Raw genomic sequence first — 26843 nt, 5'->3', positions numbered from 1 at the left:
TCCGGAGTACACGTTGCTACTACTAGCATTCCTTGAGTGGCTCGGACGACGAAGTCGCCTGGATGGTATACATCGCCATAGTAGGGCTTAGTCTACGGAGGATTATGTTTTTAAGAGTATTCATCAGCTCAAGGGAGTAAAATGAGAATAAAGGAAAGTGAGTACCATGACCTTAAGCCTGTCAGTTTATGACATGGCCCGGATTCCAAAACATAGCATTAGATCAATCAATCTATCATTATCTATCCTTTAACATCCCTTTTTGTAAAACCGCACCCGCATGACGCATGTAAACCAAAAAAGTATGAATATCGCTTGCAGTCCCAAACATTCCCTAATCGTAGAAATCCAATACCGACAAAGAGGTAAATTACACCGCTTCAATCAAAAGCGATTAATCAATGTACTTGGGAAGCGTCTTCAAGATGCCGTCCCGAGCAATGTCCTCCATAGCGTTGGTTATCTCCTGCATGAATCGCTTGTCGTTACGCAAATCGTCACCGAACAAACTCGTGATGCTCAGCAGCTCGGAAGGCTTAGTACCACCAGCACGGGCCTTGGCCTGAAGCTCCTCACGCATGGGGTCATCGACAGTGAAAGTGTTACCCTGGTCATCAACACCATTGATGTAGCGGAACCAAGCAGCAGCGACGAAGCACAGACGGCGGAGAGGGCCCTTCACCCAGATGGCCTCGGCAATCGAGGGCATGATGAACTGGGGGATCTTGCCGGACGCGTTGAGACAGATACGGGGCAGCTGGTCCATGATGGTAGGGTTGGAGAAACGTTCCATGAGGGTCTTGCAGTACTGATCGATATCGACACCAGGGATCTCAGGCAAGGACGGCTTGACCTCTTCCTGCATCATCTGCCAGACGAACTTGTTGAAGTCCGGATTTTCCAAGACCTCGTGGACGTAGTTGAAGCCTGCCATCTGACCGGGGTATCCAATAGCGGAGTGACTGCCGTTAAGGAGACGGAGCTTGTGCTTCTCGAACTCTTCGACCGCGTGCACGTCCTTGACGACTTGGACGCCGACCTTCTCGAAGGGCGGGCGACCGTCGGAGAACTGATCTTCAATGACCCACTGCATGAACGGTTCCGTGACGACAGGCCAGGAGTCCTCAATACCCATAGTGTTTGCGAGGGACTCCTTATCGGCGGGAGACGTCTGAGGAGTGATACGGTCGACCATAGCGTTGGGGAAAGCACCTTTATCAGTAATCCATTGAGCGACTTCGGGGTGCGGAGACGGGCGAAAGACTCGAGCATGTGACGGGTGATGGAACCATTCTTCTGCATGTTATCGCACGACATGACGGTGAAGGGCATGAGACCTTGCTGGTGACGGCGGGCGAGGGCAGCGTAGAGGAAACCGAAGGTAGTACGGGGGGTCTTTTCGTTGGCGGGGTCCAGGTCGAATTGAATGTCCGGGTGCTCACTCTGGAGCTCGTGAGTGTTCTCATTGTAGTAGTAACCGCTCTCAGTGATGGTGAGAGACACGATGCGGGTATCCGGGTGCGCCATCTTAGCAATGACGGCTTCGCGATCATCAGGAGCAAAGAGGTAGGAATTGATGCTGCCAATGACGTTGGCAAAGCTGCCCTTGGCCGAACGTTCAATGACGGTGTAGAGATTGTCCTGGGAACTCAGGGCATCGCGCATGGCGGAATCGAAGGGCTGAAGACCAACACCGCAGATAGCGTAGTCTGTCACGCCGTGATTCTGCATCAGCTGGTCAACGTAGACGGCCAGGTGCGCACGATGGAAACCGCCCACACCGACGTGGACAATTCCCTCCTTGAGGGCAGGGCCGCGCCGGTAGGTCGGGACCTTAACGCGGCCGGCACCTGCCGCCACGATTTGCGACAAATTCGCGGTGTTAAGCTTGAGAGGACCCATTGTGTATGGGAGGATGAAGGAGGAAGGAGAGGAGGAGGAGAAGAGGAAGAAGAAGAAGGAGGAGAAGAGGAAGAAGAAGAAGAAGAGGGTAAAAAAGGGAGGGAGAGTAGGGGAAGTATTTCAAAGCAGCCTGGGGAATGAGAAACAAAATGTTGAAGGAGAGCTTGGAGCTTCGCAGGGTCACCGCCGGTTTTGACCGCCGATCGCTCTGATCGCCGCCGAGTCTGCCGGGAATAGTATTACATCATGCGGTGGCGTTGTAAACTTCCAATAGCCTCGAATAGATGGATTATGGACCGGTAGCCTTGCTTTTTCGGACCGGTGCTGTCCAAGCAAGCCGCGGACTGGATCCATGGTGGATCGGGGGCCCCAGTTGGAGCACAAAGAAGGAGGGAGGAGTCGACGGACAATTGGCTCCATTCCGACCCATTGGAAGATGAACCGCGGTGGCGGGAATTCCGGTGAAGCTCCAGAATAATAGAAAAATTCAAATGTGTCGGTGCGTGGGGGAGGGGGGAAAGGAGGGAAAGAGAAGACACAGTAGCAACATTGAACAATACGTAGTAGATAGAATGCAAATGCAGGTGAGCCAACGCAGATCAGCTTCTTTCGGTCGCGCCGCACACGCGGGCTGCCGGCATCACCGGACACGCCCTTCGGACGAACCTTAATCCCTGCACATTTAAATTAAAGCAAGTCTACTTGTACTCCCGGACAAGCTAGCTACTTACTATACTATCTATCTAGAACCTACAGTATGTATCAAGTAAAATCAAAGGCCGCGAAGCCGAACAATTCTAGACCGTCAGGTGATCGGTCGGCAGCCGCGGGATGCCTCCAGGATTCTCAGCCCCTGACCAGTCCAATCCCGACCAGTCGAGAGATGCATAACGTACTTTGTCCGGGGTCAGCTTTTAGTGCGGGTGGCCATCAGAGATTTCTTTTTATTCTTTGGAGATTTTCTGATACTTCATATCTCACCTGCCCCTTTTGATACCGAACATGTGCCACCTGACTGCATCACCTGACCCCTTTAATTCCCCGACCCTCCATGAGCTGGCTGATCGGGCTGTTCTGGCTATTCTGCCCTGGTCTGGCCCTTCGAGGATCTGGTCGGTGTCTCAATGGCTCTCGGTGAGCCTGAAAATCCATCTCCTTCTCTGAGGTGTACAAAGTACAAAGTCTGCGGTGAAAAATAAACCGAGAGATACAGCTCAACCTATTCCCGACTTTTCCGTCCAGATTATAATTGATTCTTGGGAAGAGATTTTACGAAGCTCCTTGAATCAGGCATCCCCAGGCATCTAACCTTATTAAAACTCCGAAATTCAATTGAAGAGTGTCAGGTGACTACCCCTAATTATTAATAGAAAACTCTGATTCTTTTGCCCACCTACTTGAAGGAGTAATTGACAAGAAGCTATGGGGTCGATACCCCTAATAGTATCGGCCGACTTCAACCCCACGGAGTTTCCCCTAACCCCGTCGGCGCTGTAAACTAAGCCCACACCCAAGGGGCAAGTCATTGCGGAAACGTGGGGTGTCCACGATAGTCCCAACTCTGGTTCTTATCATAGAGATCTTCGAGACCCACCACAACCTACAAATACACAAACTGAATTGGAAATATTATCAATCACAATTGACAACAGAAGACGTCTTTGATCATCTCCAGCCAATCACATACCTCAGCAGATGACAAGCAGCCTGTCTGTCGTTGTGAGGGTAATGATTGTGCTTATGAAGGCTGCTTATAGTGTTTGTCCACATCTCAAGGTCCTCAACCGATAAGTCTTGCGGCATTTCATTTATATTGTTGGACAACCTCATACATTTGCCCTGCAGAAGTAATGCAATGGGTAAGACTGCCTACTATCGTAGTTCCCTGATATAGATAACTTACAGTAGAGGGAAAAGCGATATGATGGGCTTTCGGGTTCAATGTCTTCTGGGGCTCTCAGCAACCCTAGGTAGCCAAGTTGTATTCCCACTTTTGAAGTACAGCAAATCCAATAATTCTAGCACTGATAATTCATAGAACTGTAAAGATATTTTTTAATCGGGGACTTTTGTTTTAACGGTGGCAATGGCAAGCAATGACAAGGCCAGTATGTCGCATTTATGCTGCCACATTGACGTTGTCTATGAGCTCGTTAGAGCTTATTAGTATTGTTATCAGTCAGAAGAGTTCTGACGGTCCACTAATATCGCAAAATATTCCTAATTGGGCACTGTGCCAAAAGAGCGCCAGCGTTTTCGGTGCATCTGGGAGTTCTGCCAGCCCAATACTTTTGATATCGCAGAATATTCCTATTTCGTACTTTGTACAATTGCCCCCGCGCAGCGCCCTCTATGTCCTCCCTTTGTTACCTTTATCGTTTCCTTGACAAAATGTTTCAAGTACAAACAGTTGGGTGATAGGGATGGTCAATCGGCCTAAGCACGTAGCTTTGATGGTAAACAAAACCTGGCAGAACGCAAAAGGCGGTGGAGTGTGAGACTAATGAGAAGCCGAACCACAAGCGGATGGACGATTCAGTACTTATGAAACAAAGTACGTCGGTGGATTTTCTTGTTGAAAGACACGGCATCCACATCACCACCGGTCAGGCCTCCACACCCCACCATCCGCTTACGCCACTCTTTGCCACACTTCGCCTCACAGGGCAGCCGGAAGAGCTTTCTGAGAGCTTCTAAGAAAGCATGATGTATACGAATTCATAATAAAATTTATTAAGTACTTTCCACAACATTCGAAGAGATCTCCTTCGACGAACTACAACATCATATCCCCACAACGCCCTTTTCGCAGCCTTAGGCATATCATACGGAAGTTCCTGTATATCACGTGATGCGGAGTATGAAAGCCTCAGGCCCCAAACATCTAAAGGTCATCGAATGAAGCTTTTAATTGGTGAAGCGCCGCGAAGCGTGCTGCTGTAGAGTCTTTTAATCAAGAACCAAGCGTTTAATAGGCAGTTTATATCTCTCTATGTCGCTACCCCGAAGACTACTTGGACTCATATATCGACACATCAGGCATACAGAAACTGAGCAGTCTAATGCCAATAACCACACATTCACGAAGAGATCTGCCTGGCTGTTATTGATTTGGTCTGTTTATGGCTAAGCTTAAGTTCACTGGTTGATATGATGTGTGGTCGTGCGATATGATAAATGAGGTCTCTATCAGTAGTTAGTTGAGATAATATATTTTCTCATCAGGAATATGATCTTCTTCCTCTATTCCTATACACGAGACATAATTATATCTAGCTAGACAAAGAAGAGGTAATATCACGTACTCTATAGTTTCTCGCACCGGCTAAGAACAAACATGAATAAATGCCAGTAGTAGCAATGTGGCTAGTAGTAGTAGTTGAGTCGGAAATAGAGTTGATCAATACCGTCTACCAATTACTAGTGGTACTACTGATATAGACACACATATGTAGAGTGTCTTTACTTGGGTAAGTTTCCATCTGACACTTGCCTGCAATCAAAGAAGAACCTCTTGTAGGTGATGTACTAGCAATTGCTCAATGCCATTACTATTGCCATAAATGTCGGTACTCAGTCGTAGTAGTCTAAATGAAAGCTACTAGAACAGTTTCCAAACAAACAAGGCGAAAGATCATTTACTACAAATACTCTCTGAAATATGATTTCAATCAACACAGATAGGCTCAGCAAACAAATGATACTAAAAGCACATGAATTGAGAGACTAAACTAAAGTGACGACCTCTCATAAGAAGTCGCACTATAAACTAATCTAAAGCAATCTTTATCTAAACAACAATGGGGTCCAATAGAGACCGGTCCAGTCCAACAAGACACTTTTCTCGGAAAAGAGCAAGATCTGAAAGTCGAGTTTGTTTCATCTTATTCCTCAGCCGAGCACGTCAGTCACCGAGACTGAAACCGTATTGTAGACAAGGGACGTGGGCCCGCTTAGTCGCTGTAGCCGGAGCCGGAGCCAGAGCCGTCACCGATGGCGACACACTGTAAAAAATAGTCATGTTAGTTATTAAGGATCTATTTGAAACAGAAAAGGACAGAATCTATGAAGTTGGAAGGGAAAATAGAAGGCAGACGTACCTGAGCACCCTGACCAGGGCAGCAAGCAATGACATTTTCGCAGACCGGTCCATCAGGGGTATCCTTGACGAGGGCTGTTTCATGATTTCATCAATGTCAGTGATACATCTTCCAAAGCTAAGGTCAAAACTGTATGTAGAGGATCAATCATACCCAGAATTCCAAGCTCATCAATGAGGCTGATCGGAGCGCAAGCGGATCCCTGACCGTTGACCAGACTGCCGATAACACCCCACTCGAGCAGGTTGTTGAGGAAGCCATCAGTCTTGTCCTCGTTGGTTGGGTTGCAGCACGAGACGTTGCCAATATCGCACTTGCCCTCAGTCTGGGTCTTAATGGCTTGGGAGTCAGAGACAGCGCCAGCAGAGACGCCGGTGGCGACCGCGAGGGTGAGGGCAAGAACGTTGGTGAGAGTGAACTGCATTTTGGCTTGATGATTCAAGGATGGGATTCCAAAGAGGATTGTGAGGAAGGCTTGATGTGATGGTTCGAAGTGATGAATGCTTGTTGGATGGATGAGAGACTGACTTGACCGGGGTTCTGGGACCCTTTTATAACCGTCAAGATGGGTCTTCGAGATCTTTTCGGTCAAAGGTTTCGAGCAGGAGAGGTCGATCCAACAATGCAACGTTCCTGAGGTGTGGTCTGCCTTCTTTCCCTTCTCCTCTCCAGGGAGAACCTAGACTTCCATTCCATACCTCCTTCGCTTGGAGAAAACCCGTCTGCTTCGTTCGACTCTGGTGGAGACATGTTACAAGGGGTCTTCGTTGCTGGGTGCGATAGTAGCTCCTCGACCGAAAACGGGGACTCCTGGATTGAGGGAGGCTTCATTCTTTCTCCGTACTCTAAGAGAACTTGATTCTGGTGACGAAGACTCCAGGGATGAATAGTGGAGCGTTCGAGTAAACGCAGGAACGGAGTGACTCAGGTATGGATGGCAAGGTCTCCTGAATGTCTCTAGGCCTCTAGACTAAATCTAAACTTGAGACATCCTGTTGTAGGTCTATTCAGGCTAAGTAGTGGTGGCTATTCTCTCACGAGTATGGAAGATGGAATGGATAGTCAATCTTAGCCTCATCCCGCGGAGATGTGAGAACAAAAGTGATAGTTGGGCGTTGTCTTGCATTCATTTCTGTGCTAAATTTGAAGAGGCAGGACAAAATTAAGCAACAAAGGTATGCATACTGTCTCCCGTACGTAGCGCAAACCAAACCAACGTGGAGTAGAGTACTCCGATGGCGGTAGGAAGGGTAGCTAAGACTTTGACTTGATTTCGTAAACGTGCCGACCCTACACCAGCCCATTTCTTGTGCTGCACACGCACGGTAGTAAATTCTGAGCCACAGTGGCGATCTATTAGTTTGGCCTTACCGAAGAGAAGGGTTCGAAGGGGGTGGTAACTGCAGGCAGGCATGCAATGGGGCCAAGTATTTGAGATAGGATCTAGCGAGCCATGACAGCAGAGACATCATGAGCACAGACAATCTTGACATCGAGATTCTTGTGGGGCTGGGACTATGACCTCCTCTGGCTCTCAAGGGGGGACGCACCTGTAAGCCCTAACTGGCAGAGTCTGATAGACCCGGGGGGGTATTTTGGCAGTTGCCTATTTCGGATGGAAGGGAGACCTGACCAATAAGAATGACCTTGGGCTTGGGGAAACTTTAGACGGACCGATCCAGCCAATAGGAACCTTGGCGGTCCTGGAATATAGAGTTTTACGTTTTTTGCCCACAGTATTGCTTCCCAAACCCTCCCTGAGAAGTTCATCTTCATTGCTTTAGACTAAGAGCATTGAAAATATTTACTATATTTGAGGTCTACCTCATCGTTAATGAGTCATCTAAGTTGACGTTTGCACAAGGTTCGAATTTGCTGCTGTCATTGTTGGGAGGGCCCCATCCCTTCCCTCGATTTGAAACTGACACGTTCCATACTCGGCCGAAGGAGAACGGCCGGCTTACACCATACGGTAATAACGGTAACACGAAATTTACAGCTTGGTAACGTTACAGTAGAAATGGCATTCTATTAACTCTTGGGCTTATTCACCATTCCCATACCTCCACTGCCCGGAAGGCCACTGCACGAATCTACGGGTACGTGGCCCACGCGCTCAAATGTAGAACATGGTATCCCTCACATTCGCATGCAAGGATAGTTGCAACTGATCTGGAGATAGCCCGTACCCAGAGTCCCGGGAGGATCGGCGAAGCAGCTCCTCTACGTAGAACCGCGCACGGAAGCACGCAAGATCGGCGTAGAACACAGGTGGGCAGATGCTGGATGCCCTTGTTGCGCGACCAGAAACGTAGCATATATTGTGGGTCAAGGCTTGGATGGCATTGACCGGATTAGGCGAGGCTCTAGCCTGCGGATCGTTGGGAGAGGATTGAAAGATTTCATCGAGAAGCACAACATAGTGTGCAGGGCGAGCGACTCCTCGACTGGCAGTATGAGACTGTAAGTAGAAGTCCCAGACCTTGCCGCTACTGGCTGGGCCGTGATCAACGATGGTGCCGTTGGGAGGATTAGTGTCGTGAGACGACCGGCCATTGCGCTGATTTGTCCTCGTGGGCGTGAAAAATCGGGTGTGGTGTCGCTTCCCCACAATAACAATGGTGATTCGAGGCTCATTAAGACCCAAGCTACCGTATAAGTCTTTGCATGCATTGCGTAGCTGAGGGAGCTCCACGCTGAGGACACTCCCGTATTGTGTATCTGAAACGCCATCACGGTAGAGCAGAACACTCTCAGGGAGCTTGCCATGGTTCCACCTCTGCCATGCATGCAGCCTTGAGGTGAGAAGCACACCAAGCTGCGTGACCAGCTCCTGACGAGCAGGTTGAGTGCATATCTCCGCTGGCCATTGCGCCAAGTAACGATCCACAGAGGCTACCATTGCGGCCACGCTGGGAGCCCGTGCTGGAAGGTTCCCTGAATTTGGATGTGTTACGTCAACCCCAATTACCATTGTTTTGCCCTCGCTTATCATGTCAAGGCTTCGAGTAAGCAGCTTTTGATTAACCCCTCCAAGCTTTAGGTTGAGCTTCAGAGCCACATTAGACAGGAACTGATCATTTGATCGAAGAAATTTGTCCGCTACCACGCACACGTTCCTTATTCCAAATTGGACATCGCAAAGAAACTTGATCCTGCTGTAAAGGCCTTCTGCAGCTTGTGGAAGAATAATCAATAAGAATGACATCGAAGACTCGCCAATGGCAGCGAGAGCATGGGCTAGCTTGTCGGCATCATTTTCCCGTCGTAAAGCAGTATCAGTCACACTGACATTGAACCCCGGCCGACGGGGTTCAGGAACACTGATACCGAGTGACTTTAGATGAGCGCAAAATTTCTGTAGAGCGGCCTCTAAGAGGGTCTTTTCTGGACCTATACCATGGGAACGACCGGTAGTTGCAAGCCATAAATAAGTCCACTGGGAGACTGACGTGCTCCCGGCAAATTTCATCCCACGTAGATTCCAGCTTCCAGCGCGTACGGAAGCTCGCTGTCCCTGACGATATTCTAAAGCCGGGGAGTCCAAAATGCGACCAGACACTCTCGCCATATTCTGTGCAACGGTAATCCCGAATGAAGTCTGAGTATACACAAGAAAAGTTTAATTAGTCCTGGTCTAAAGCTTTTCAGGTCATTCAATTCTTTCACTTACCAAGTTCGCTCCTCTATTGGGGCGAGACATGCCCAAGATATCTGAGAGCTCTGTTTCTATGGAAGCGATGTGAGAAGCTGAAGTGCTTCTGATCCCGCGACGAGCTGTATCGATACAGTTGCCTTGACGAGACTGAGAGGCAGCTATAGATGCAGCCACGGACTGACCAGGAATCACTCGACAGACCTGAGCAGGCAAGTAGGAAGGGTTCGAGGGGCTCCCGACGTTGACAACGGGAAGCCATGGATCGTTAACAGTAATGTTATAGACTAGGTGATAGATGGGTCAGCATTGAGGCTAGTAAGGGCGCAAATTATAGACTTACCTGACCGAAAGTATTCGAAAACAGTGATATACCCTTCAAGCGTAGGTCGCTTTCTTTTCCGACTTCCCCAAGCATTTCCATCTCCTACCTCGTGGCCCTGTGAGTGTGGTTCGCGAAAGAACTGGACTTCCTTAGCTCCTGCCCCGAGACATGGCACCTTAGGGGGGTATGTCAGGCTGCAACCATCTCCTGGTGCTGCCAATCCCGCTACTGTCTTTAGTCTCAGCGTGAATTTTCCTGCACGTTTACGCATGCCGAGGTGCGTAAGCTGAACGCGGATATTCCGAAGCAGTGCAACTATCTTATTCATGTCAGGTCCGTTTTGGCGCATATGCATCAGGATGATTTTGTCGAGCGGGCAGTCATCATAGCAGATTGCAACTTTGGGGGCTGCGTTGACAAATAACCGGCCCTGCGCTTCACGAGCGACCATGAATAGTCCACGGAGAACATGTAGCCCTGAACCCAGGCTGAGCCGCGAGTCGAGGTTGAGATAAGTCCCAGTGCCGGCAGATCTGATGTGTGGTGAGAACTTGGGTTGATGTCCCAGAATGATATTCAACGCATGAATATGTGCCTCGGTCAGCGGCGGCCCTTGGTTCCTTGTATCACCCTTGAGCATTTGATAGATCTTGGGAAACTGAAGAATACCAGCTGGAAGTAGCGTGACATGATAGCAATCGTGCTGATACATCACAATATAGGGACTTTCACAGCAAGGTAGAATGCGACTTGAGATGAGGTTCTGGTAGCCATCGGAGGCAATGCTTTCCTGGAACTGCACAAGCTCCGTCTTGAGGAGCTGGAGTATCACCTGGGTCACTACTTGTCTGCTCACAATCACGGCCGCATCTGGCTCTGATCGTGAAACGCGCACTTCATATCGGTGCAATTGGAGATTAGGCTGGAAGGTCAACTGGAAGTAATTTGCGTAAAGGTTGATTGGGCGACCCAGAGTGCCATAGCCTGGCCTTTTGGATGGCCTGATGCAATTGTCAGTCATCTTGTCTCAATGATGGCTGCTAGCAAAGCGCAGTCGAACTTTCGCCTTCTGCTACTATAAAGGAAGAGACAGTGCCAAACTGTTAGTTGGTCAATATCGTTCAGGAACACCCAAGCATGGCGGCTTTCCCACACAAAGTGGAGGACAACATCCAAGGCACCAAGGGGCAACTGCTCCTGACAACGATGGCATCGCTTTCGGTATGCTACGCCATAAGGGTCTACTAGGGAGCAAGAGAAACGAGACAAAAGGTTCTATTAGCCACCGTAACTGAACTGTGGCCGCCAGCATAATACCTGTGTCGAAAATTACGTTCTTTTAAAATTACAGACCAGTGTGGTAAGGTATGTAGCGTATGTAAGGTCGTACGATCCGTGGTGGCATTACATACGCCACAATCGATGAGAGATCACATCAGCCGATATGCAGAGCTTGCGTCACCACTATACGTGTCCACCGGGAAGAAGTGGATCTGGACCAATGAACAAAATCGCGCATTCTTAGCAGTGAAAAATGCCGCATCGCACGTCATCGACATACACGAGCACGACCCAACCAAACGATGCACACTTATCACGGACGCCTCACTTTTCGGAATCAGCGCTTGGCTTACCCAGAACGGAAAACCCACCGGCATATGTTCCCGCGCACTGACCCTCCGCCATGAGTAAAGGGCTCCGATCATCAGACGTAGTCTGCGAGATAGAGACTACTGGAAGACTCGACTTCACAGCGAGCGTTAGGGCACTGAGTCAGGTTGAAGAGCAACAGTTATACAAGTACATTGAGAAGAACCTGAAGAGAGGATACATCAGACCATCGACAGCAAGATTTATGTCGTGCCAAGTAGGTTCGTGCATGTTGTCCCAACAGTTGTCGTGCAATGATTGGTTGTCCGGGTCGCATGTTGACGTGGCATAGGGGGCTGAGTCGATCCACAGTGTAAACATCCCGTGTCGGTTGCACCAATAGAAACACTCAATTTCTCGTGACGTCATAAATGCCTCATACATATCAAAATCAGGAAAGTCCATCCATTCTCGTCTCTGCTCGGCCGTAGCTTGCAGGAATGTCGTAATCTGCCGCGTGATCCATTCAGGTCTATCACTACCAATGGTCGTCTCTCTTATTCTTTCGGCAATCGCGGGCCTTGTGCCCAAACTGTCCGCAGGAGTTGCATTTTCCGTTGAATTTTCGTTGGCCGGAACCTCGGTGTCCGGATCCCCGACGGATGCTGAAGAGTTCCGAATCAATTCTTTCCGCTTCGTCAACAAGTTCTGAATAGTCCTTGTACGCGTCATTGCTGACTAAAGCTTCGCGCACGTGTTGTTTTAATCCTTGATGATGGCTTGTTTGGCGTTTTCGTCGATGTTCAGTGTCTCAAACAGATCGGATAATTCGTTCGCGTAATTTCGGACTGCCTTTCGTTGCGTAATACTGGTAAGGCGTCGGGCGGCGTCGGCTTCTTTAACTCTATCGGATTTGTCCCAAGCTTCTTTGACTCGTTCCACAAGTGTATCGTAATCTTGTAACAGGCTCGTCTTGTCTTTCTGTCTCGCAAACCAGGTAAGGACGGGGCCGCGGAACAGGGATGCAAAAAATGCGGCTTTCTTCTGGTTGCTCTGAGCGAGTTCGTCGTTTGTAAGGAACGTAATGTCACACCAGGTCTTGATCGTTTCAAATTGTCCTGGTTTTCCGAAAAACAATGGTGCTTTAGACATGTCGGTAACGGGTTTGGTACTAGGGTAATATCCCGGTACGGTGGTATCGGTATCGGTATCGTCCCGTTCAAATTTTAGCGGTGTCTTTTGCAGTGATGTCTCGCTCGGTGTCGTATTCGTTGCGTATCTTCCAATCGGTGCGGGTCTCGTATTCTTTACTTCAATGTCTTCGTAATATCTCAGCGGTGTAACGTCTGTATCTTCTGAATACCGCTCTGCTGTCTGTCGTAACTGTTGTTCTGATCTCTTTGCTGGCTCGCCAGGTGACTTTCTCACTGCTGGTTGTCTCGATGGAGGTGACCTGTAAGCCCTAATGCGGCTACGCTCCCTAGCGATCTGTTTCCTGATCTGAACAATGTGCGAGTCATTTGGAAAATGAGACATTGCTGCATGCAGCTAAGATCGATTTTGTGGAGCGAACACAGAATTAGGGCTGGAAATATGGGCTAGACCGTTTATGATTGAGCCTCCCCTCAGACGCAGAGGCCAGTGCGCAGTAGACTGGCAGTCTAATTCGGTCAAAGATATCCCTTCAGTCTGTGCTGTCAAGTTCTTGAATCCTCCTGTACTGAAAGTTATTTTAACATGCCATTAGTGGCTGCTGACTTGCATGGAAAAAAAGCGCAAATGTGCCGCCACAACCGAAATCTATCCCTTCGGACTTGTTCAAATACTCAATAGGCATTGCCACATAATCTCTTGACCCTATTTCGGAATTGTAGGGATAATAAAAACTACTATATGGAGAGTAACTATTGGTGGGCCCTGGGTTTCAGAGAGCGATGAAGGCTAGGCAGCCGTTCGGCTAGACCAAAGGGCGCAGTAAGGCCGCGCAGATGCGGAGTGCTTGACACTAGATTTTGTCAAACATACCGTTCCTTGGACCATGACTTAGTGTAGACGAAGGTGATATAGAAAATTTATTGTCTTTTATCCGAGATACGAAGGGGCTTCCTTTCTGGGCCCTCAAAGGCGTATCAAACCCATAAATACACCTAATAAGCTATGATACTGATGAACTTGCGTGTGAAACGGACTAAGCCTTTTCTTTTTATTAAGCTAAACTAAATTCTAGTCTAAAAAGACAAAAAATCCAAAAGTACATCGGCCGACCAAGGTCTAGGACGCCTGGGCCATTAACAAGAATCTCAATAAGCGGCTGGAGCTGATATAAAAGCCCCACGTAGCTTGATCCCCAGACTGCTGCCGTTGAACCCGCGCTATCTGCACGAGGCCAGTGGAGCTGTTCATGGAGCTTTTTAGTATCCATCAAGGGCTGCGCACTGTTCCTTACGAAATTCCAAGTCAGCAAGCTGTCACTTTCCAAAAAGAGTTCATATTAGCTGATGTAGACTTACGTTTCCGCCGGGGCAGCAGGCAATGACGTTCTTGCAGTAGGACTTGTCGTCATCCTCTCCCTCTTCGAAAAAGGCTAAGGGTTGTTAGTTTGTGTCTAGTACTCTCTCCTAGAGTATAATGCAGCTTACCAAGCAGATTGAGACTACCAATGAGCGAAGTGGGAGCGCAGGCAGATCCCTTGCCATTGACGAGGCTTCCAATCAGGAGACCCTCTCTGAGCGCATTGTTCAGAGCGCCGTCAGTCTCCTCCTCGTTGGTGGGGTTGCAGCAGTAGATATCCCCAATCGAGCATTGACCGGAAGCGTCATCAATGGACAGCTTCTGCTGGCTTGACTTGGCGGCCGGGATAGCAACGGCAGTCATGGCGAAGCCAAGGATAGCAGCGACAGCGAACTTCATTTTGAAAGGTAATTGGAAATTTGAACGAGTGTTCTTGTAGCGAAGATAAGTGTTCAGAAAGAGAGACGGAGAAGAGATGCTTTGATGAGCGAGTGAATGGATGGTTGATGATGAAGGATACTTTGAGCAGGGGATTGAGACGGGATTTATAGCTTGAGGTGGAGAAACCTCTCTCTCATTCTCCTTCTATGTTTAGTATTCGGATTGCTGCGAGCCCCTACAGAATTCTGAGTTATGGGTCACTGTGACTGAGACAATTCCAATTCTTGCTCTCCCATACCAGCTAACGACGATCATCTAAACCTCGATTTCTGTACAGGATTGTGTCTTGGATAATGACCCTTCCAAGGGTATGAAGATAGGTCTCCGCTGGTCAGGATGGGAATGTACGCGTGTGCCTAGACGCAAACAGGTGAAATTTTAACTTGGCGCTTGAATGATTAGGAAGATTCCTCGCTCAGTGTGGATCGAGGAGTTTCAATGTAACCAATTCATGACTCTGATTGCATCCCTTGTATCATACCAGTGTAGTAAATGGGTCTTTCCGAAGATTCTTCACTAGCTTAGCAAGGTACTCTGTGTCAGTACCCCATTTGACTTCACTAAAACCACCTTTTTTCTAGCCTGGTGTGGGGAAGCGAAAATGGATTGGATGGTACCTTGCAGTCCTACTACCAGCAGTGCATCTACGTGCTTGGCATGCTTGCACGCGCTCCCTTGATGCTTTCAGCAAAGAAGATTTCTAGTGGCAAGGCGATCGAGTTCATCCTATGGTGGATCTTTAAGTCCAACCGTGGGTCTTGAGGGAACAGGTTTCTTTGAGCCTAGTATCATATCTTTCGAAGCTATGCGGCATTATCGGTCGAACTCCCTTCATTGTCAGGTCTCGGCCATCGCTCCGGTGATTTTGTAGTCTATCTTCAAAGCTTTCCTAATTACTACAAAGGGATTGGTCTATATTCGAATAACCCATTACCAGAATTGAACGCTAAAAATGCTAGGCCATACTAATATTTCCTGGTGTTGCTACAAGACGTACAAGATGTTGGCAAATCCTTCCCCCAGGGGCTTTAGCAAGGCAATAATCTGCCTACCCTGGACGCAGTAAGACATTAGACTATCCTTGATAGTCTTTCCAAGGTTCTCTCAGAGCATTCCCAATTGCCTTGGGGTATTCAGTATGTACCCCTTGGAAGAAGAGAGTCAGTTCACTTTTGCGTTAGTCTACTACACGAACACGGACTACGGTCTGAAAGCGGGCAAGGAATGCAAAGACCTCAAGCCTGCAAGGTACCAGGGGGCATAGTAAAACAAGTGAGTAATGACTTCGAGGTCTATAAAGACCGAACACCCTTGAGTTTGATTTTCTCTTTTCTTTTCTTCCCCAGAGCTTCGCTTGGCTGCGAGTTGTAGTTTGGTTTCAGCTCCACTACCTCGTCGCTTCTCTTCGTCTCATCCACGAAGCCACGGCGAAGTATACATGTTTTGCGTCTAGCAGACGGGTATACTTCATTGTGACTTTGTGGCCGGGTTGTAGGAGAAGATGATGCCGGGGCTGGGTATAACCTACGGTAACTGTAGCACAGGGAAGCTCATAATGCTGAGCTTTCTGTGTTATCAGGGACATATGTTATGGAAAAGGCCAAACTTGATTGCTTAGATTGTGGGATAATTTGTAGATTTCATGCTAGTCATATAAGATATGTATAGTAGAGCACAATGAAAACTTCCACAATGTTTCTCAAAATCATCTCTATACATAGAAAGCTTCCTTGGAACTCTTTCACTCACTACTAATATCACAAGCAATTATATAATCTCCATATGCTATATTTGATGTTTAAAGCATGGTTTCACAGAATCCTATAGCACGGTACTAGCAAGTCTATGCACCCGTAATATCAGGCAGTCTATTGCATGTTATTACAGTAAATGACTCAATAAATACGTCTGAATGCGATATATACATACTGTAGAGATATCTGGTCAGATTTAGTGAGTATGAGCATAAGGATTTAAGGCAGCTTGCTTTACGGCCGAGTTAGCACTACTAGTATATTTGATGGACTGCAGCCTAGAACGGGAGAAATATATATATCTGCGCACATGGCACCGGTTTCTCCATCATTGCATTTTAGATGATCGGACAGAAGAGGCCGTTTATGACAGAAACTGCTTGATACTAACTTGAATCAGATACTAATCACATATAAAGAGCGTCTATAATTCAAACCCACTATTTGTGGCGGCTGCTAGGCTATATAGCAAAGTAGGACGAGCTTGAAGGTTATAATACCGTGATATTGGGTAACCAATGCTACGGCACTGAATAGGGCTTAATGCAGATAAGTGGGTACAGCCTACCTTGAAGATACTAATACAAGCTGTCATTATCTCTATATCAATGGACTGAAACTCAATAGCCTAGTAATCTCGGGGTAGAGTATATCCAACAGTCGATGTCATATTGACGCTCTGAGCCAAACTCGGTTTTCCAAAATTTGACGCGAAATAACAAAAGCCCCGGAGGGAACATCAAAAGCGGCGTGTAAACAGGGGCATCAGATTAGAAAGGCTGGCTGCACCCATTGCGACGGTAACAAAGCCCGAAGGCCCCTCGGATCATGGCAGGTATTGCCACCAACCCCTCCAAGCCACTAAGAAAAAGAAGCCAAGGGCGCCATCATGCCAGGCACGAGATCCAAACTACTTGGAATGAGCCATAAGTAAGCAGTGGTTAGCTCGAATTCTAATTGATATGACTTGTCCATCACTTACCTAATGCGTTGCTGGCAACGCAAGGGGGTTCTTGGGGGATTTGGGGCCCCGCCTGTCTCCTCGACGATAAGGTTTTTATTAGCGCCAAATGCCGCCCGGTTATCGTTCCGAATACCGTGGTATTATTTCACAGTTAAAAATAACAGGTATTGTATTGATCGACCGTCGTTTTATTACACGTATATGGATTTCCTGCCTCCGAAGGGAAGTGTCTACGCAAGGCAGGCAGCAGCCAGCGGATGCAATGTAGCAAAAAGGACTTTTTTTTAGCTGCAACCGAGATAATTATCGGTTCTAAGGGGTTGGTCACCCATTTATCAGATAAAATCTCCCCTTACTTGAGAGACAGGGTGAATCGTGCTGGTAATGTCTGCAGTACGAGAACGATGCATATCTGATCGGTGGAAACAATCGTTTGAATTGTTTTCTCCATCATTCGGGCTTGTTTACTCAGCTACAGTTATGGAGGTGACGTATCCGTCAGTAGCCAGAACGTTACCTATCTTACATTCGCAAGAGGCCGACTGCACATTCCTACTCACAAAGTAGCCAAATAGGGTATAGCAAATCCCGAAGGTTTTACAATCATCAATACTCTCCGTTATTACTTGATAGTATGTCCCTAAGTATGCAGCATCTGCGATGTCATCAGTATCCTCCGGAAGAAGTTGGTCAGGAGATCTCGGGGCATACCTGTCCTTGGACGAATGTATCATTCCCTCTTGTGATGACCGAGAGCATTGCTGAAAACAGGAACATGAAAGGACAAGGTAGACTAAACAGGAAATAGCCGAATGGCAATGTTATGTGATTCTACACCATTATACTCTGAGAATGCGTGACCATGCCTGCCTATTTTCACTTTCTATGGGTAAGAATTTGACCTTTTGACCGTGGGATGCACCAAACTTGGATTTCATGAACGTAATCCTCTTCGAATTACCCGTTTCATCTGTTGCCTACTAAGGACAGATGCTTTAAACACTCAGCAGCACATTCTGCATGCGGTATCATAACAGTATTTTCCGGAATTTTCAGCAATTGCGATCATTACGTAGTCTACAAAGCCAGCGAGAGGCTACACAGCCATCGAACCATTCCAGGTGACCTCTAAACTAGCCCAAATCAGGAGACTGTTGCCAAATTATCTTTCCTCCCTCCTCAACGGCATATTCACCAGTTACAGCACCCGACCAATGGTAATGTTAAATCATTTGGATTATATGGGGAGAAAGCAGTGACTGACTCCGTCTTGACACCCTTGTGACTACCACCACTATCGTAACTTCCATAATTTCATTCCGTTCACGGAAATGCGCGTACTGCAAGTGCCACACTGTCTGATGGGGGTCTCCCTTTCGTGTGCTGCATGTATCTGTAGATTAGACCGAAGTGCAGCTGCAAGACTTTGGTTGAAAGGAGGATTACTAAATAGTAAAAAGACCACAAAGATCCACATTATAATTATTAACAGCAAAGTAGGTTACTTAACATGGGGGTAAATACTGCATGCATTATTGGGGTACGGCGGATAGGTGAGCGAGTTCGCCACAACGCACATGACGCAGGCTCACAGGTGTCCAACGCATCTGAATCTGTATTGAAATAAGACACAGAAGAATTAGAACAAAAAAATAAAAAAAGCTAAAAACATACAACAGAAGGGATTCGCTGGTGGTCACCCACCCAACTACTAACCTCCCGGCGTGTGGCTTAAGTACGGCTGAGCGGACGGGAAGCCCTGTTTTCCACACCCTATGGTCGTATGTGAAAGGTCTGAGTATGTACAAGTATATAACTGTTTCAAATATTACAGTTGCTGCTAAAACAAGTCAGGTATAATGTCAAGTTGTATGAAAATACGGTTGCTGCACAGGCGCGGACTAGCGACTGTTCTGTGACCTCATCTTGCCGCGGGGCTAAAAGTAATACACAAAAGATTATATTCCACTCGGCCGCATCAAAACCTATGGCTGAAGTATGGGTGGCCGGACGAGAGGGTCTGCTCCTTAGGGTCCGTGATCGTACATAGCTATGGAGGTAGAAAGCAGATGTAAATAGGCCAATCAGAGTTGACAAATGTGGCACAGAAGGATTGATCAGTGATCATTTACCCACATCTTAATCTCCCTTATTCATGGGTTAAACAAGGCTCATAGACCTTAAATCGATCCCCAGACATAATCTTTAAAACCACTCAAGATGAGCTCAGGAGTTACTTGTAGATACATATAAATAACGCACACCCAATCTCCAACTGGACCTTTCCCAAAAAACTTATCAAAGCTTAGCAGATCTGCTCCTATCGAGAGTAGAACGGGTCAAAGTCCCCTTGATAAGGCCATTTGGCGCCGATTGTGGCAAATACACCTCTGCATCTTTGTCGGTGTTCCGAATCCCCTTGTGCCAGCTCAGGTCTATCGATGTACAAGGTTAGCTTGTCAAAAAGAAGCTGTCAAGACGCATCCAGAAAGTTGGGAAAGCCTACCTATCTCCACATAGTGCTTATTAGGCCAAGAGTACTCCACAGCATCAGCCAAAGGAACACAGTCCAGAAACTTTTCGGCCATCTTGTACAGAGTCGCCTGCGCACTCATACTATTATCTTCCGCAAACGCCTTGAAGGATGCATTTCTAGCACTCGCAAAGGCCTCAATAAAATGCGACACATTCGCTTCAACATCCGAGACATCTCCGAAATGCTTCCATCTCCACTTGATATCCACATCACTGCTCAGAATGCGGTCCCATGTCTCAGGCAACGTCGTGTATTCGTCTTTGATGTAACCCCAGAACTCAGACCTGGTGCTCTTCAGTACACTGAGGCCAAAAATAGCTGACGTGATATTGATGCCTGAAGCTTTGGAAACATCCACGCGGATCTGCCGTTTGACACTCCCATCTTGATAAAATGAATGCGGATGTGGCTCGTTCTCGATGGTCATTCGTTCCCAGGTATGGCAGGTTATGTCGATGTGGGCTGTGTGGATGTGCTTGTATTGAGTGATGAAGTGTTTGCCCAGAATGGAGCCGAACAGTTCCGGAGGGTGGACGGGGTTATGTTTGGCAACGATGTAGCATGTGTTCTTGATTGCATCGGTAGTGACAAGGACGCTGTTGTCTTCTTTGGTGTAACTTATCGCTTGGTTGTTAGTCGGAATATCCGATATATTGTTATTGTCGCAAAAGAACCTCTCTTACGAAGTTTCTATGTCTCCTTCCAGCAAGACGCAGACTGTCAGTTCGTATACTGTTTGCACACCCGTTCCTGCATCACGGTGGACTTTGTATAGTCGAACGTTGTCTTTCCCATATTGTGCATCGGATAGGTTGTACATGTTGCAGGTATAGATAGTGAACTCTCAAAGATGTTGGTTCCAATAATGTCAGGATATGTTTCGAGTGATAAACTTGAGAACCTTGATATAATAGCCCTGTGCCTCCTTGTTGTCTGTGCTGCATTCGGGCACCTCCGACTTCCGGAGGGGCCTGAACTCACGGATGATACCGCTATCTCGTCAATGAACTAGCTTAAGGGAGACCGGCGGATAAGGCATTATACAGGGGTACTGATAGCGATGCAATGTGATGCGGCATTTTGAAGATCTATGATAAACACATTTATCCAGCAATTACAGTGCGTCTTGCATCAAGGCTTCTGGTCTTATATTCGTATATATTGGGTACAGGCACACAATTATTTCCGTTGGTTAGATTGCAGGTAAATGTCCGATTTCATGAACGAATCGATGAGCACTTTAACCATCTACGGAATTTTTGGACACCAAGAAAAGAAGAAAACAGCCGAAAGTCGTGATATTGTACTCCGATTACAAGGTATTTGGCAAGTTCCGCACGCATCCCACTGATACCTGTTCTTTCCTCTGCTTCCAACGGTGTTACCGAGATTTCTAGATGCGCCGGTGCATGAAGCCATCGAAATAGGACGTCACGTCCTCAACATTATCCAAGCCAGTGACAAGTCCAATATAACCATCTGGTCTCACCACCACCAAGGCGCCAGAGTCTTCAGGGACACCAAGCTGATTTTGTGCAGCACCATCAAAATCAGAGTATACGTTCATGGGCCATTTAGTGGAGAATGGAGAAGGGATATTCCCCAGTTGAACATCCAGGTGATTTTGTGAATGAATCAAGAAAAGATCAAGAACATATGCCTTGTTGGTGAACGGAACTGATGCCGTTGTAATGTCCTCATGACGGAATCGTTCCATGAGTTCCAGCGGCAGAAGATTGAAGAGGCTCATTGGTGAGTGAGGTGAATCCAAGGTATTTCCGAGCTTTTGAAGGGTCGGCGAAGATAGGTCATTGCCCGCAAAAATGAACAAATGGAATCGACCATTGGATGGCATGATGTCCAGCATACGGACATGATTGCCGTCGATGTGTCGGATCAGATCGATTGGTAAAAGACATTTGCCCGGCGTGAGCGGTTCTACTGCTTGATTGTTGATTGATGTCCGGACATCGGGGTTAACAAGCAAGTTTGCAGGGTACTCATATCCACACCCGCTTGTGAAGCCGTGTCCCATTTCCCATGTTTCGCGGAGATTCTGACTGTCAAGCTTATCTTTCTGTCCGAATTGACGGGCAAACAAGGCATCAAATTCAATAAGCTGTTGCGCAACCCAAAGTCTCTCTTGTTCGTATGTTTCGAGCAACGATGCCTTTGCGACCCCCTTCATGACAAGTGCCAGCTTCCATGTGAGGTTGTATGCGTCTGAAATGCTGACATTCATCCCTTGTCCCGCCTTAGGACTATGTGTATGGCATGCATCTCCAAGAAGGAAAACTCGCTTGGTCGGATCACTGAAGTGGTGAACAACTCGCTGGGCAACACGGTACTGGCTGATCCAAACAATATCAGTAATATTCATCTTGTAAGGATGAATGACCTTGTTGATGTGCGACTGGACGGTCTGGGTGAGTTTGAAAGCGCTGTTTCCAGTGAGGGCATCTTGCCCAGAAGCTCCGTTTTCATCGAGATGCTCTTGGCTTTTCTCATCTACCTGGAGAAAAATCCGGAGTCCTTCATCCTTGCGAGGAATTAACATGCAACCACCATCAGGGGTTCGGATCGCGCAACGTCTTCTATAATCGGGAAAGTTCGTATCAACATAAACATCCGCCACAGCCCAAACGTCTTCACCACCCTGAGAGGATGATTGCACGCCGGTAGCCCGCCGTGTAGCGCTTCGCGCCCCGTCAGTACCCAGGATATACTTCGTCTGCCACGCTTCAATGGCCCCGCTAGCATTGTTTTTGATGTATGCTGTGAGTGGCCATTCGGGATCTAAGTCGTGCTCATAATGAACCAATTCCATGAACCGCTGTATCTTTTGCCCTTTGGTGTTCAGATACTGTTCAAATACGTCCTCCGTCATACCTTGGTCGGTGTTAAAGAGGTACTGGTAAGGTGTGGCTTTTTACAAAGTCAGCTAAGTCGGGTGTCACATAATCACCTCTCCTCATGATTAAGGACTCACCATGAACCACCTCAGCGCCCGTGAAGTTGCTGATTAGAGCGCCTGTGCTATCACGCATCCAAAAGGAGGTTTCGGTAAGGCGATGTCCTCTCTTGTCAAGATCATGAAGTAGATTCATCGTCTGCAGGATCTCTTGGGTTCGAGGTTGGAATGCTTTGCGAAACGATCAGCTTTCTCGTCAGATCAACAGAAGGGCATCTCATAGACGCACCACTTGCATGCCCAGTTTGTGTTCTCGTGGGTCTTTTATCAATTAGGCAAAAATCAATGCCGTATCTTTGCAAAGTTGCGGCGGCCATGCATCCAGCAGGGCCCGCGCCTACAATGAGAACATCCGTTCTCTGCGATTTGAAGGCGCCAACTGGATACGGTGCGATAGTCATGGTGAACAAAATGGGGGACGATGCTTTTTGGGTGTTCAGGTGAGAATGTTAATGATACTTGATGGCCTGGCATGAGGGGATAGATGTCGTGGACTTTCCATCTCCTTTATACGTCTACCAGTCCGCAGTTCGGCCCCAAGTGAAGCCTCATGATACAGCTCGAGTTGCAATCCCCTGAGTACGTCAACAGCATCTTTACCACGACAAACAATATGGTCTCATCAGACTCATCCTTTCGCAAATGCCGAATTATCTCACTGATTTGCGCATACGCTAATGCACAATGCAACTGACACTCAACGAATCCAGGATCAGTATCCGGTTCAGATATCGAGCTGAAAGGGCCACTGTTTCAAACATGACCGTGCGCATAATCCTTTGGCATCATTGTTGAGCCGCTCAGCTGTAAACAAGGATGCTCGTTCGTATCTTACTACGGTGACGAACACTGGAGACCAACATCCCGGGAATAGTGTCGATTTGCGAAGAATGATTGGGTTTTGCAGCTGAAAATCCATGGCCACTCGTTGTTCAATGCACCCAATTGGGCGTTGAAGGAAGATGACTTGGATGGCCCGAGTGAGAGCCATGAGCAAGAAAGCCGAAGGATGCGAAGGAATCATGGGGGCGGCTTTGTTAGCCTTGAAGCCGACCGTCGGTTTATATGAAGCTAGACACACAATGTAACCCTGCTAGGCCATTCTCGGGGCCAGGCCCGACGATCGAATCCTTCAACTCAGCGCGCATGCAGAATCAGCAAAAACGTGAACAACGAGTGTCGGCATCTTTCGAAACATAGCAAGAGTGTGCTGGCATGAAGAATCTAGTCCCTGGACGCGATGTGTATCCGAAATACATTTTAAAATCCAGCCGAACAGTCTTGACCTAGCCCGATCATGAGGACACCCATTGCGGCTCTCCACCGACCCATGCCTAGTGGACGCCCTGGTTTCTATTTGGCATGATCCACAGCGGAAGCAGTGGGCCAGGATCTGACATCTGACTGTGTCCTGGTCCACCCCGCACGCCTTCCGTGAAGAATCGAGTAGTTAAGCATATTCAAGCACTCAACCGCTAGATCGGAGGCTGTCGGCGGTCGGCGGTCCCCGTATGACTGGAGAGGAGGCTTCGATCTACGTGGACTAGGTCACACGATGGGAGTCAGAGAAGGAAGGATTTACAGGGCCGAAGACAGGATGCGGGAAGGGAGAGACCCCTCTGCAGGCCCGTTCAGGGTCTCAATGATCCTCCTCGCCAAATCCATCGTCACTTTCAGTGGTCAATAAAGGTTACTAAGCTTCTACCTGCATGGGTAGTAGTCGCCAGCTATCGGGCAACTCCGTCATGTTACGAAATATCAAAGCGGCGACGGCCGAGGAGTCACAGATCAGCAGAAGGCATGAATCAGGGTGGAAGGCTGAGCATGGAACGCGTCAGTGTCCCTACAGCCCAGAACAAGTCAGCTTGGTCGTCTAGACCTGAACCGATTGACAGGAGATATCTATTGCGGAAGAGATAACATTGCTAATGGTTCATGTTCTGGTTACCAAATCCATTCTTAGCGGTGGGGGCTGAAATGGAAGTTGTGGCAACAAACAGCTGGAACAACGATAAGGCCCACTCCGGTTCCAAGGCAATGTCTACGCAATATTCCCACTTCTATGCAGAAATCCAGAGACCGTTTGGAAGGAGTAGAAGAATAAGCTAGCAGCCAACATTCTAGCAACACTCGGCACACACCTCAAGCTCTACTAGTATCTCTCTCTGCCTCTGGTTCGACAAAAGCAGTTAGTTCAATGGGTGTGACCTTGAGCCAAACGGCTTAACATACAGGCACGCTGTTGCGACACTCTATGAAAATTGGCTTACCTTGGATGAGTAAATGAATTTGCGGCGAAGTGGATTCCACAACCATGCACGTCGTCACGAAGTGTATCCCATTAATAGTTGAAGTCTATCCTAAGAAACGATCTCTATTGAACCTTCCCTCTAGCATCCACGGACCAGATCTCCTCAATGACTCCACCCCGATGAGCATAATAAAAGTCATGCAAATTGATCGTTGGATCGATGTGACTCGGGACCATCTCCACCCTATCCCCAACCTTCAAATCCGGTGTCCCCTCGGTCCAACTCAACGCACCATGCTCATCTCCCAAGTTCTGATGCGCATACCTGGAATCCTTACACTCCGCCAACCCACTATCCGTAGTCAACGACTTCAACCCAGCATCAATCGTAACCTGTCTCTCCCCCTGCCGACTCACGACCGTAGACAATATCGTCAGACTGTTCGAGAAGCCTCTCCCAATCGCATTCCGGTAATCCGTATCCATGAAAATAAAAGACCCCGGTTGCAACTCCGTGACCCCAGGCACAGAAGCACAAAACTCCACTGTCCCGGTCCCACCTCCAGTGACCACATCAATCTGGAAGCCCTCCTTGCGCAGCGTCTCTGCCGTCTCGGTCAATATCTTCATCGATGCCAAACATTCCTGTCGTCTCTCTTCCCAACTATGAATATGTTGCACGTGTCCCTCATACCCCTGCACCCCGATCAACTTCAAATGCTTCAGCCCAGCCAGGTGTCTCGCCAGGGCCAGTGCCGCCTGCACATCAGCCACGCCCGTACGGTGCAACCCAACATCCAGATCGATCAACACCGCCAAGGGCGTTGTTATCCCCGCCTGCTCCAATGCCTCATCGATAGCCGTAGCCCCGACTTCACTATCCACCACGGTACGCAGTCGCCCGGGGTGTTTCCTAACCAGTTCAACGAGTCGCTGGACCTTCGGCGCGCCGATAATCTCGCACGTTATTAGGATATCGTCGAACCCGGCTGCCGTAATGGCTTCAGCTTCTGAGACCTTCGCAACACAGCAGCCTTTGGCGCCCGCGGCGACGAGCTTCTTTGCTAGGGCGGCGCACTTGGTGGTTTTGAGGTGCGGGCGGATGTTTAAGCCTGTGGGAAGGAGGGCGGAGAAGAGTTTCTGGATGTTGGATTCCATTAAGTCGAGATCGACGATCATTGAGGGGGTGTCGAGGCTCGAGAGCCGGTCACCGATTCGGGGAGTATACATGATGTGCCTTTGAAGAGGGAGGTAAGTAGCGGAGGGGTAAATGATGAGTTAGTCAATATACCGAGAAGGGGTAGAGGGAGGTTTTATAAGAGGGGATGGTGCCCCTCCTTGGCGTTGCATGTAAGGCCGTGCGCCTTGCAGATGGAGATAGGCCGAGATCCGAGTGCGATAAGCAGAACCATCCCTACTTATCTTCAATCCTCACCACCTTCGGGCATATTGAGTATTGAAATGACTGCTGACATGTCAGAGTATCAAATGCCTCTCTTTTTGGATTATTCAAATTTATCTAGTAACGGAGACTTGGTGGAAGGAAGAAAGAAGAAACAAATATGCGGAGGATTTCTTTCCCCGCACGGAGGCGATCAATTTCCATTTCGGGACCAGCGCACACCCCTCACGTCTCTACCGAACAACCACTGACCGACATCTCCAGATCCTTCCTTACTCACGCCTGTCAAAGCTGTCACAGAACAAGGACATGCTCGGCAGCGTGGATTAATGATATTGTCTTGAGGGTACCTAGATTCCCCTTCGTATTGAAAATCATGGGTCAGTATGCTGACTACTATCATAACCACCACCAGCAGCACCATCACCAACGACAATAACA

General features: G+C 48.1%; 13 protein-coding genes and 1 non-coding gene across 14 annotated transcripts; 1 reads left to right on the top strand and 13 right to left on the bottom strand.

Annotated features, from left to right (window-relative positions):
• Positions 1–394: 394 nt before the first annotated feature.
• On the bottom strand, positions 395–1902 carry An03g02430 (uncharacterized protein; the record flags this gene model as incomplete). Its single annotated transcript, XM_059746968.1, has 2 exons — positions 395–1296; positions 1338–1902. The coding sequence occupies 2 exons, from the start codon at positions 1900–1902 to the stop codon at positions 395–397; spliced, it is 1467 nt and encodes a 488-aa protein (XP_059600271.1).
• A 180-nt stretch (positions 1903–2082) lies between these two features.
• An03g02420 (hypothetical protein) lies at positions 2083–3705 on the bottom strand (the record flags this gene model as incomplete). Its single annotated transcript, XM_059746967.1, is given in 6 exon segments — positions 2083–2369; positions 2463–2576; positions 2949–3062; positions 3296–3393; positions 3413–3502; positions 3590–3705. 6 exon segments carry the CDS (start codon positions 3703–3705, stop codon positions 2083–2085), a joined length of 819 nt encoding a protein of 272 aa, XP_059600270.1.
• Positions 3706–3988: 283 nt separating this feature from the next.
• Positions 3989–4599, top strand: An03g02410 (hypothetical protein; the record flags this gene model as incomplete). The annotated part of the gene is made up of 2 exons (XM_059746966.1): positions 3989–4054; positions 4387–4599. The coding sequence occupies 2 exons, from the start codon at positions 3989–3991 to the stop codon at positions 4597–4599; spliced, it is 279 nt and encodes a 92-aa protein (XP_059600269.1).
• Positions 4600–5855: 1256 nt separating this feature from the next.
• An03g02400 (uncharacterized protein) lies at positions 5856–6426 on the bottom strand (the record flags this gene model as incomplete). The annotated part of the gene is made up of 3 exons (XM_001390100.3): positions 5856–5906; positions 6003–6076; positions 6156–6426. 3 exons carry the CDS (start codon positions 6424–6426, stop codon positions 5856–5858), a joined length of 396 nt encoding a protein of 131 aa, XP_001390137.1.
• A 421-nt stretch (positions 6427–6847) lies between these two features.
• Positions 6848–7778, bottom strand: An03g02390 (hypothetical protein; the record flags this gene model as incomplete). The annotated part of the gene is made up of 4 exons (XM_059746965.1): positions 6848–6965; positions 7220–7402; positions 7494–7552; positions 7677–7778. 4 exons carry the CDS (start codon positions 7776–7778, stop codon positions 6848–6850), a joined length of 462 nt encoding a protein of 153 aa, XP_059600268.1.
• Positions 7779–8118: 340 nt separating this feature from the next.
• On the bottom strand, positions 8119–11003 carry An03g02380 (uncharacterized protein; the record flags this gene model as incomplete). The annotated part of the gene is made up of 3 exons (XM_059746964.1): positions 8119–9603; positions 9676–9944; positions 10001–11003. The coding sequence occupies 3 exons, from the start codon at positions 11001–11003 to the stop codon at positions 8119–8121; spliced, it is 2757 nt and encodes a 918-aa protein (XP_059600267.1).
• Positions 11004–11587: 584 nt separating this feature from the next.
• Positions 11588–13108, bottom strand: An03g02370 (uncharacterized protein; the record flags this gene model as incomplete). Its single annotated transcript, XM_059746963.1, has 3 exons — positions 11588–11750; positions 11787–12237; positions 12442–13108. The coding sequence occupies 3 exons, from the start codon at positions 13106–13108 to the stop codon at positions 11588–11590; spliced, it is 1281 nt and encodes a 426-aa protein (XP_059600266.1).
• Positions 13109–13983: 875 nt separating this feature from the next.
• Positions 13984–14482, bottom strand: An03g02360 (uncharacterized protein; the record flags this gene model as incomplete). The annotated part of the gene is made up of 3 exons (XM_001390096.3): positions 13984–14007; positions 14083–14156; positions 14212–14482. The coding sequence occupies 3 exons, from the start codon at positions 14480–14482 to the stop codon at positions 13984–13986; spliced, it is 369 nt and encodes a 122-aa protein (XP_001390133.1).
• A 293-nt stretch (positions 14483–14775) lies between these two features.
• Positions 14776–16873, bottom strand: An03g02350 (hypothetical protein; the record flags this gene model as incomplete). Its single annotated transcript, XM_059746961.1, has 7 exons — positions 14776–14880; positions 15006–15084; positions 15173–15298; positions 15522–15625; positions 15714–15765; positions 15827–16057; positions 16716–16873. The coding sequence occupies 7 exons, from the start codon at positions 16871–16873 to the stop codon at positions 14776–14778; spliced, it is 855 nt and encodes a 284-aa protein (XP_059600265.1).
• Positions 16874–18910: 2037 nt separating this feature from the next.
• Positions 18911–19029, bottom strand: 5S rRNA. Its single transcript, XR_009468001.1, has one exon. It is a non-coding gene; the product is annotated as a 5S ribosomal RNA (ribosomal RNA).
• Positions 19030–19540: 511 nt separating this feature from the next.
• On the bottom strand, positions 19541–20598 carry An03g02330 (uncharacterized protein; the record flags this gene model as incomplete). Its single annotated transcript, XM_001390094.1, has 3 exons — positions 19541–19677; positions 19749–20395; positions 20462–20598. The coding sequence occupies 3 exons, from the start codon at positions 20596–20598 to the stop codon at positions 19541–19543; spliced, it is 921 nt and encodes a 306-aa protein (XP_001390131.1).
• Positions 20599–21171: 573 nt separating this feature from the next.
• Positions 21172–23150, bottom strand: An03g02320 (uncharacterized protein; the record flags this gene model as incomplete). The annotated part of the gene is made up of 3 exons (XM_001390093.1): positions 21172–22703; positions 22768–22920; positions 22979–23150. 3 exons carry the CDS (start codon positions 23148–23150, stop codon positions 21172–21174), a joined length of 1857 nt encoding a protein of 618 aa, XP_001390130.1.
• A 106-nt stretch (positions 23151–23256) lies between these two features.
• On the bottom strand, positions 23257–24414 carry An03g02310 (uncharacterized protein; the record flags this gene model as incomplete). The annotated part of the gene is made up of 5 exons (XM_059746960.1): positions 23257–23497; positions 23598–23839; positions 23915–24095; positions 24170–24283; positions 24365–24414. 5 exons carry the CDS (start codon positions 24412–24414, stop codon positions 23257–23259), a joined length of 828 nt encoding a protein of 275 aa, XP_059600264.1.
• Positions 24415–25123: 709 nt separating this feature from the next.
• An03g02300 (uncharacterized protein) lies at positions 25124–26230 on the bottom strand (the record flags this gene model as incomplete). Its single annotated transcript, XM_001390091.1, has 1 exon — positions 25124–26230. One exon carries the CDS (start codon positions 26228–26230, stop codon positions 25124–25126), a length of 1107 nt encoding a protein of 368 aa, XP_001390128.1.
• Positions 26231–26843: the final 613 nt, after the last annotated feature.

The sequence above is a fragment of the Aspergillus niger genome, assembly GCF_000002855.4.
Source record: "Aspergillus niger supercontig An03".
NCBI classification, from domain to species: domain Eukaryota; kingdom Fungi; phylum Ascomycota; class Eurotiomycetes; order Eurotiales; family Aspergillaceae; genus Aspergillus; species Aspergillus niger.
The sequence above is the reverse complement of the archived record's forward strand: the minus strand, read 5'-3'. Positions and strand labels throughout refer to the sequence as shown.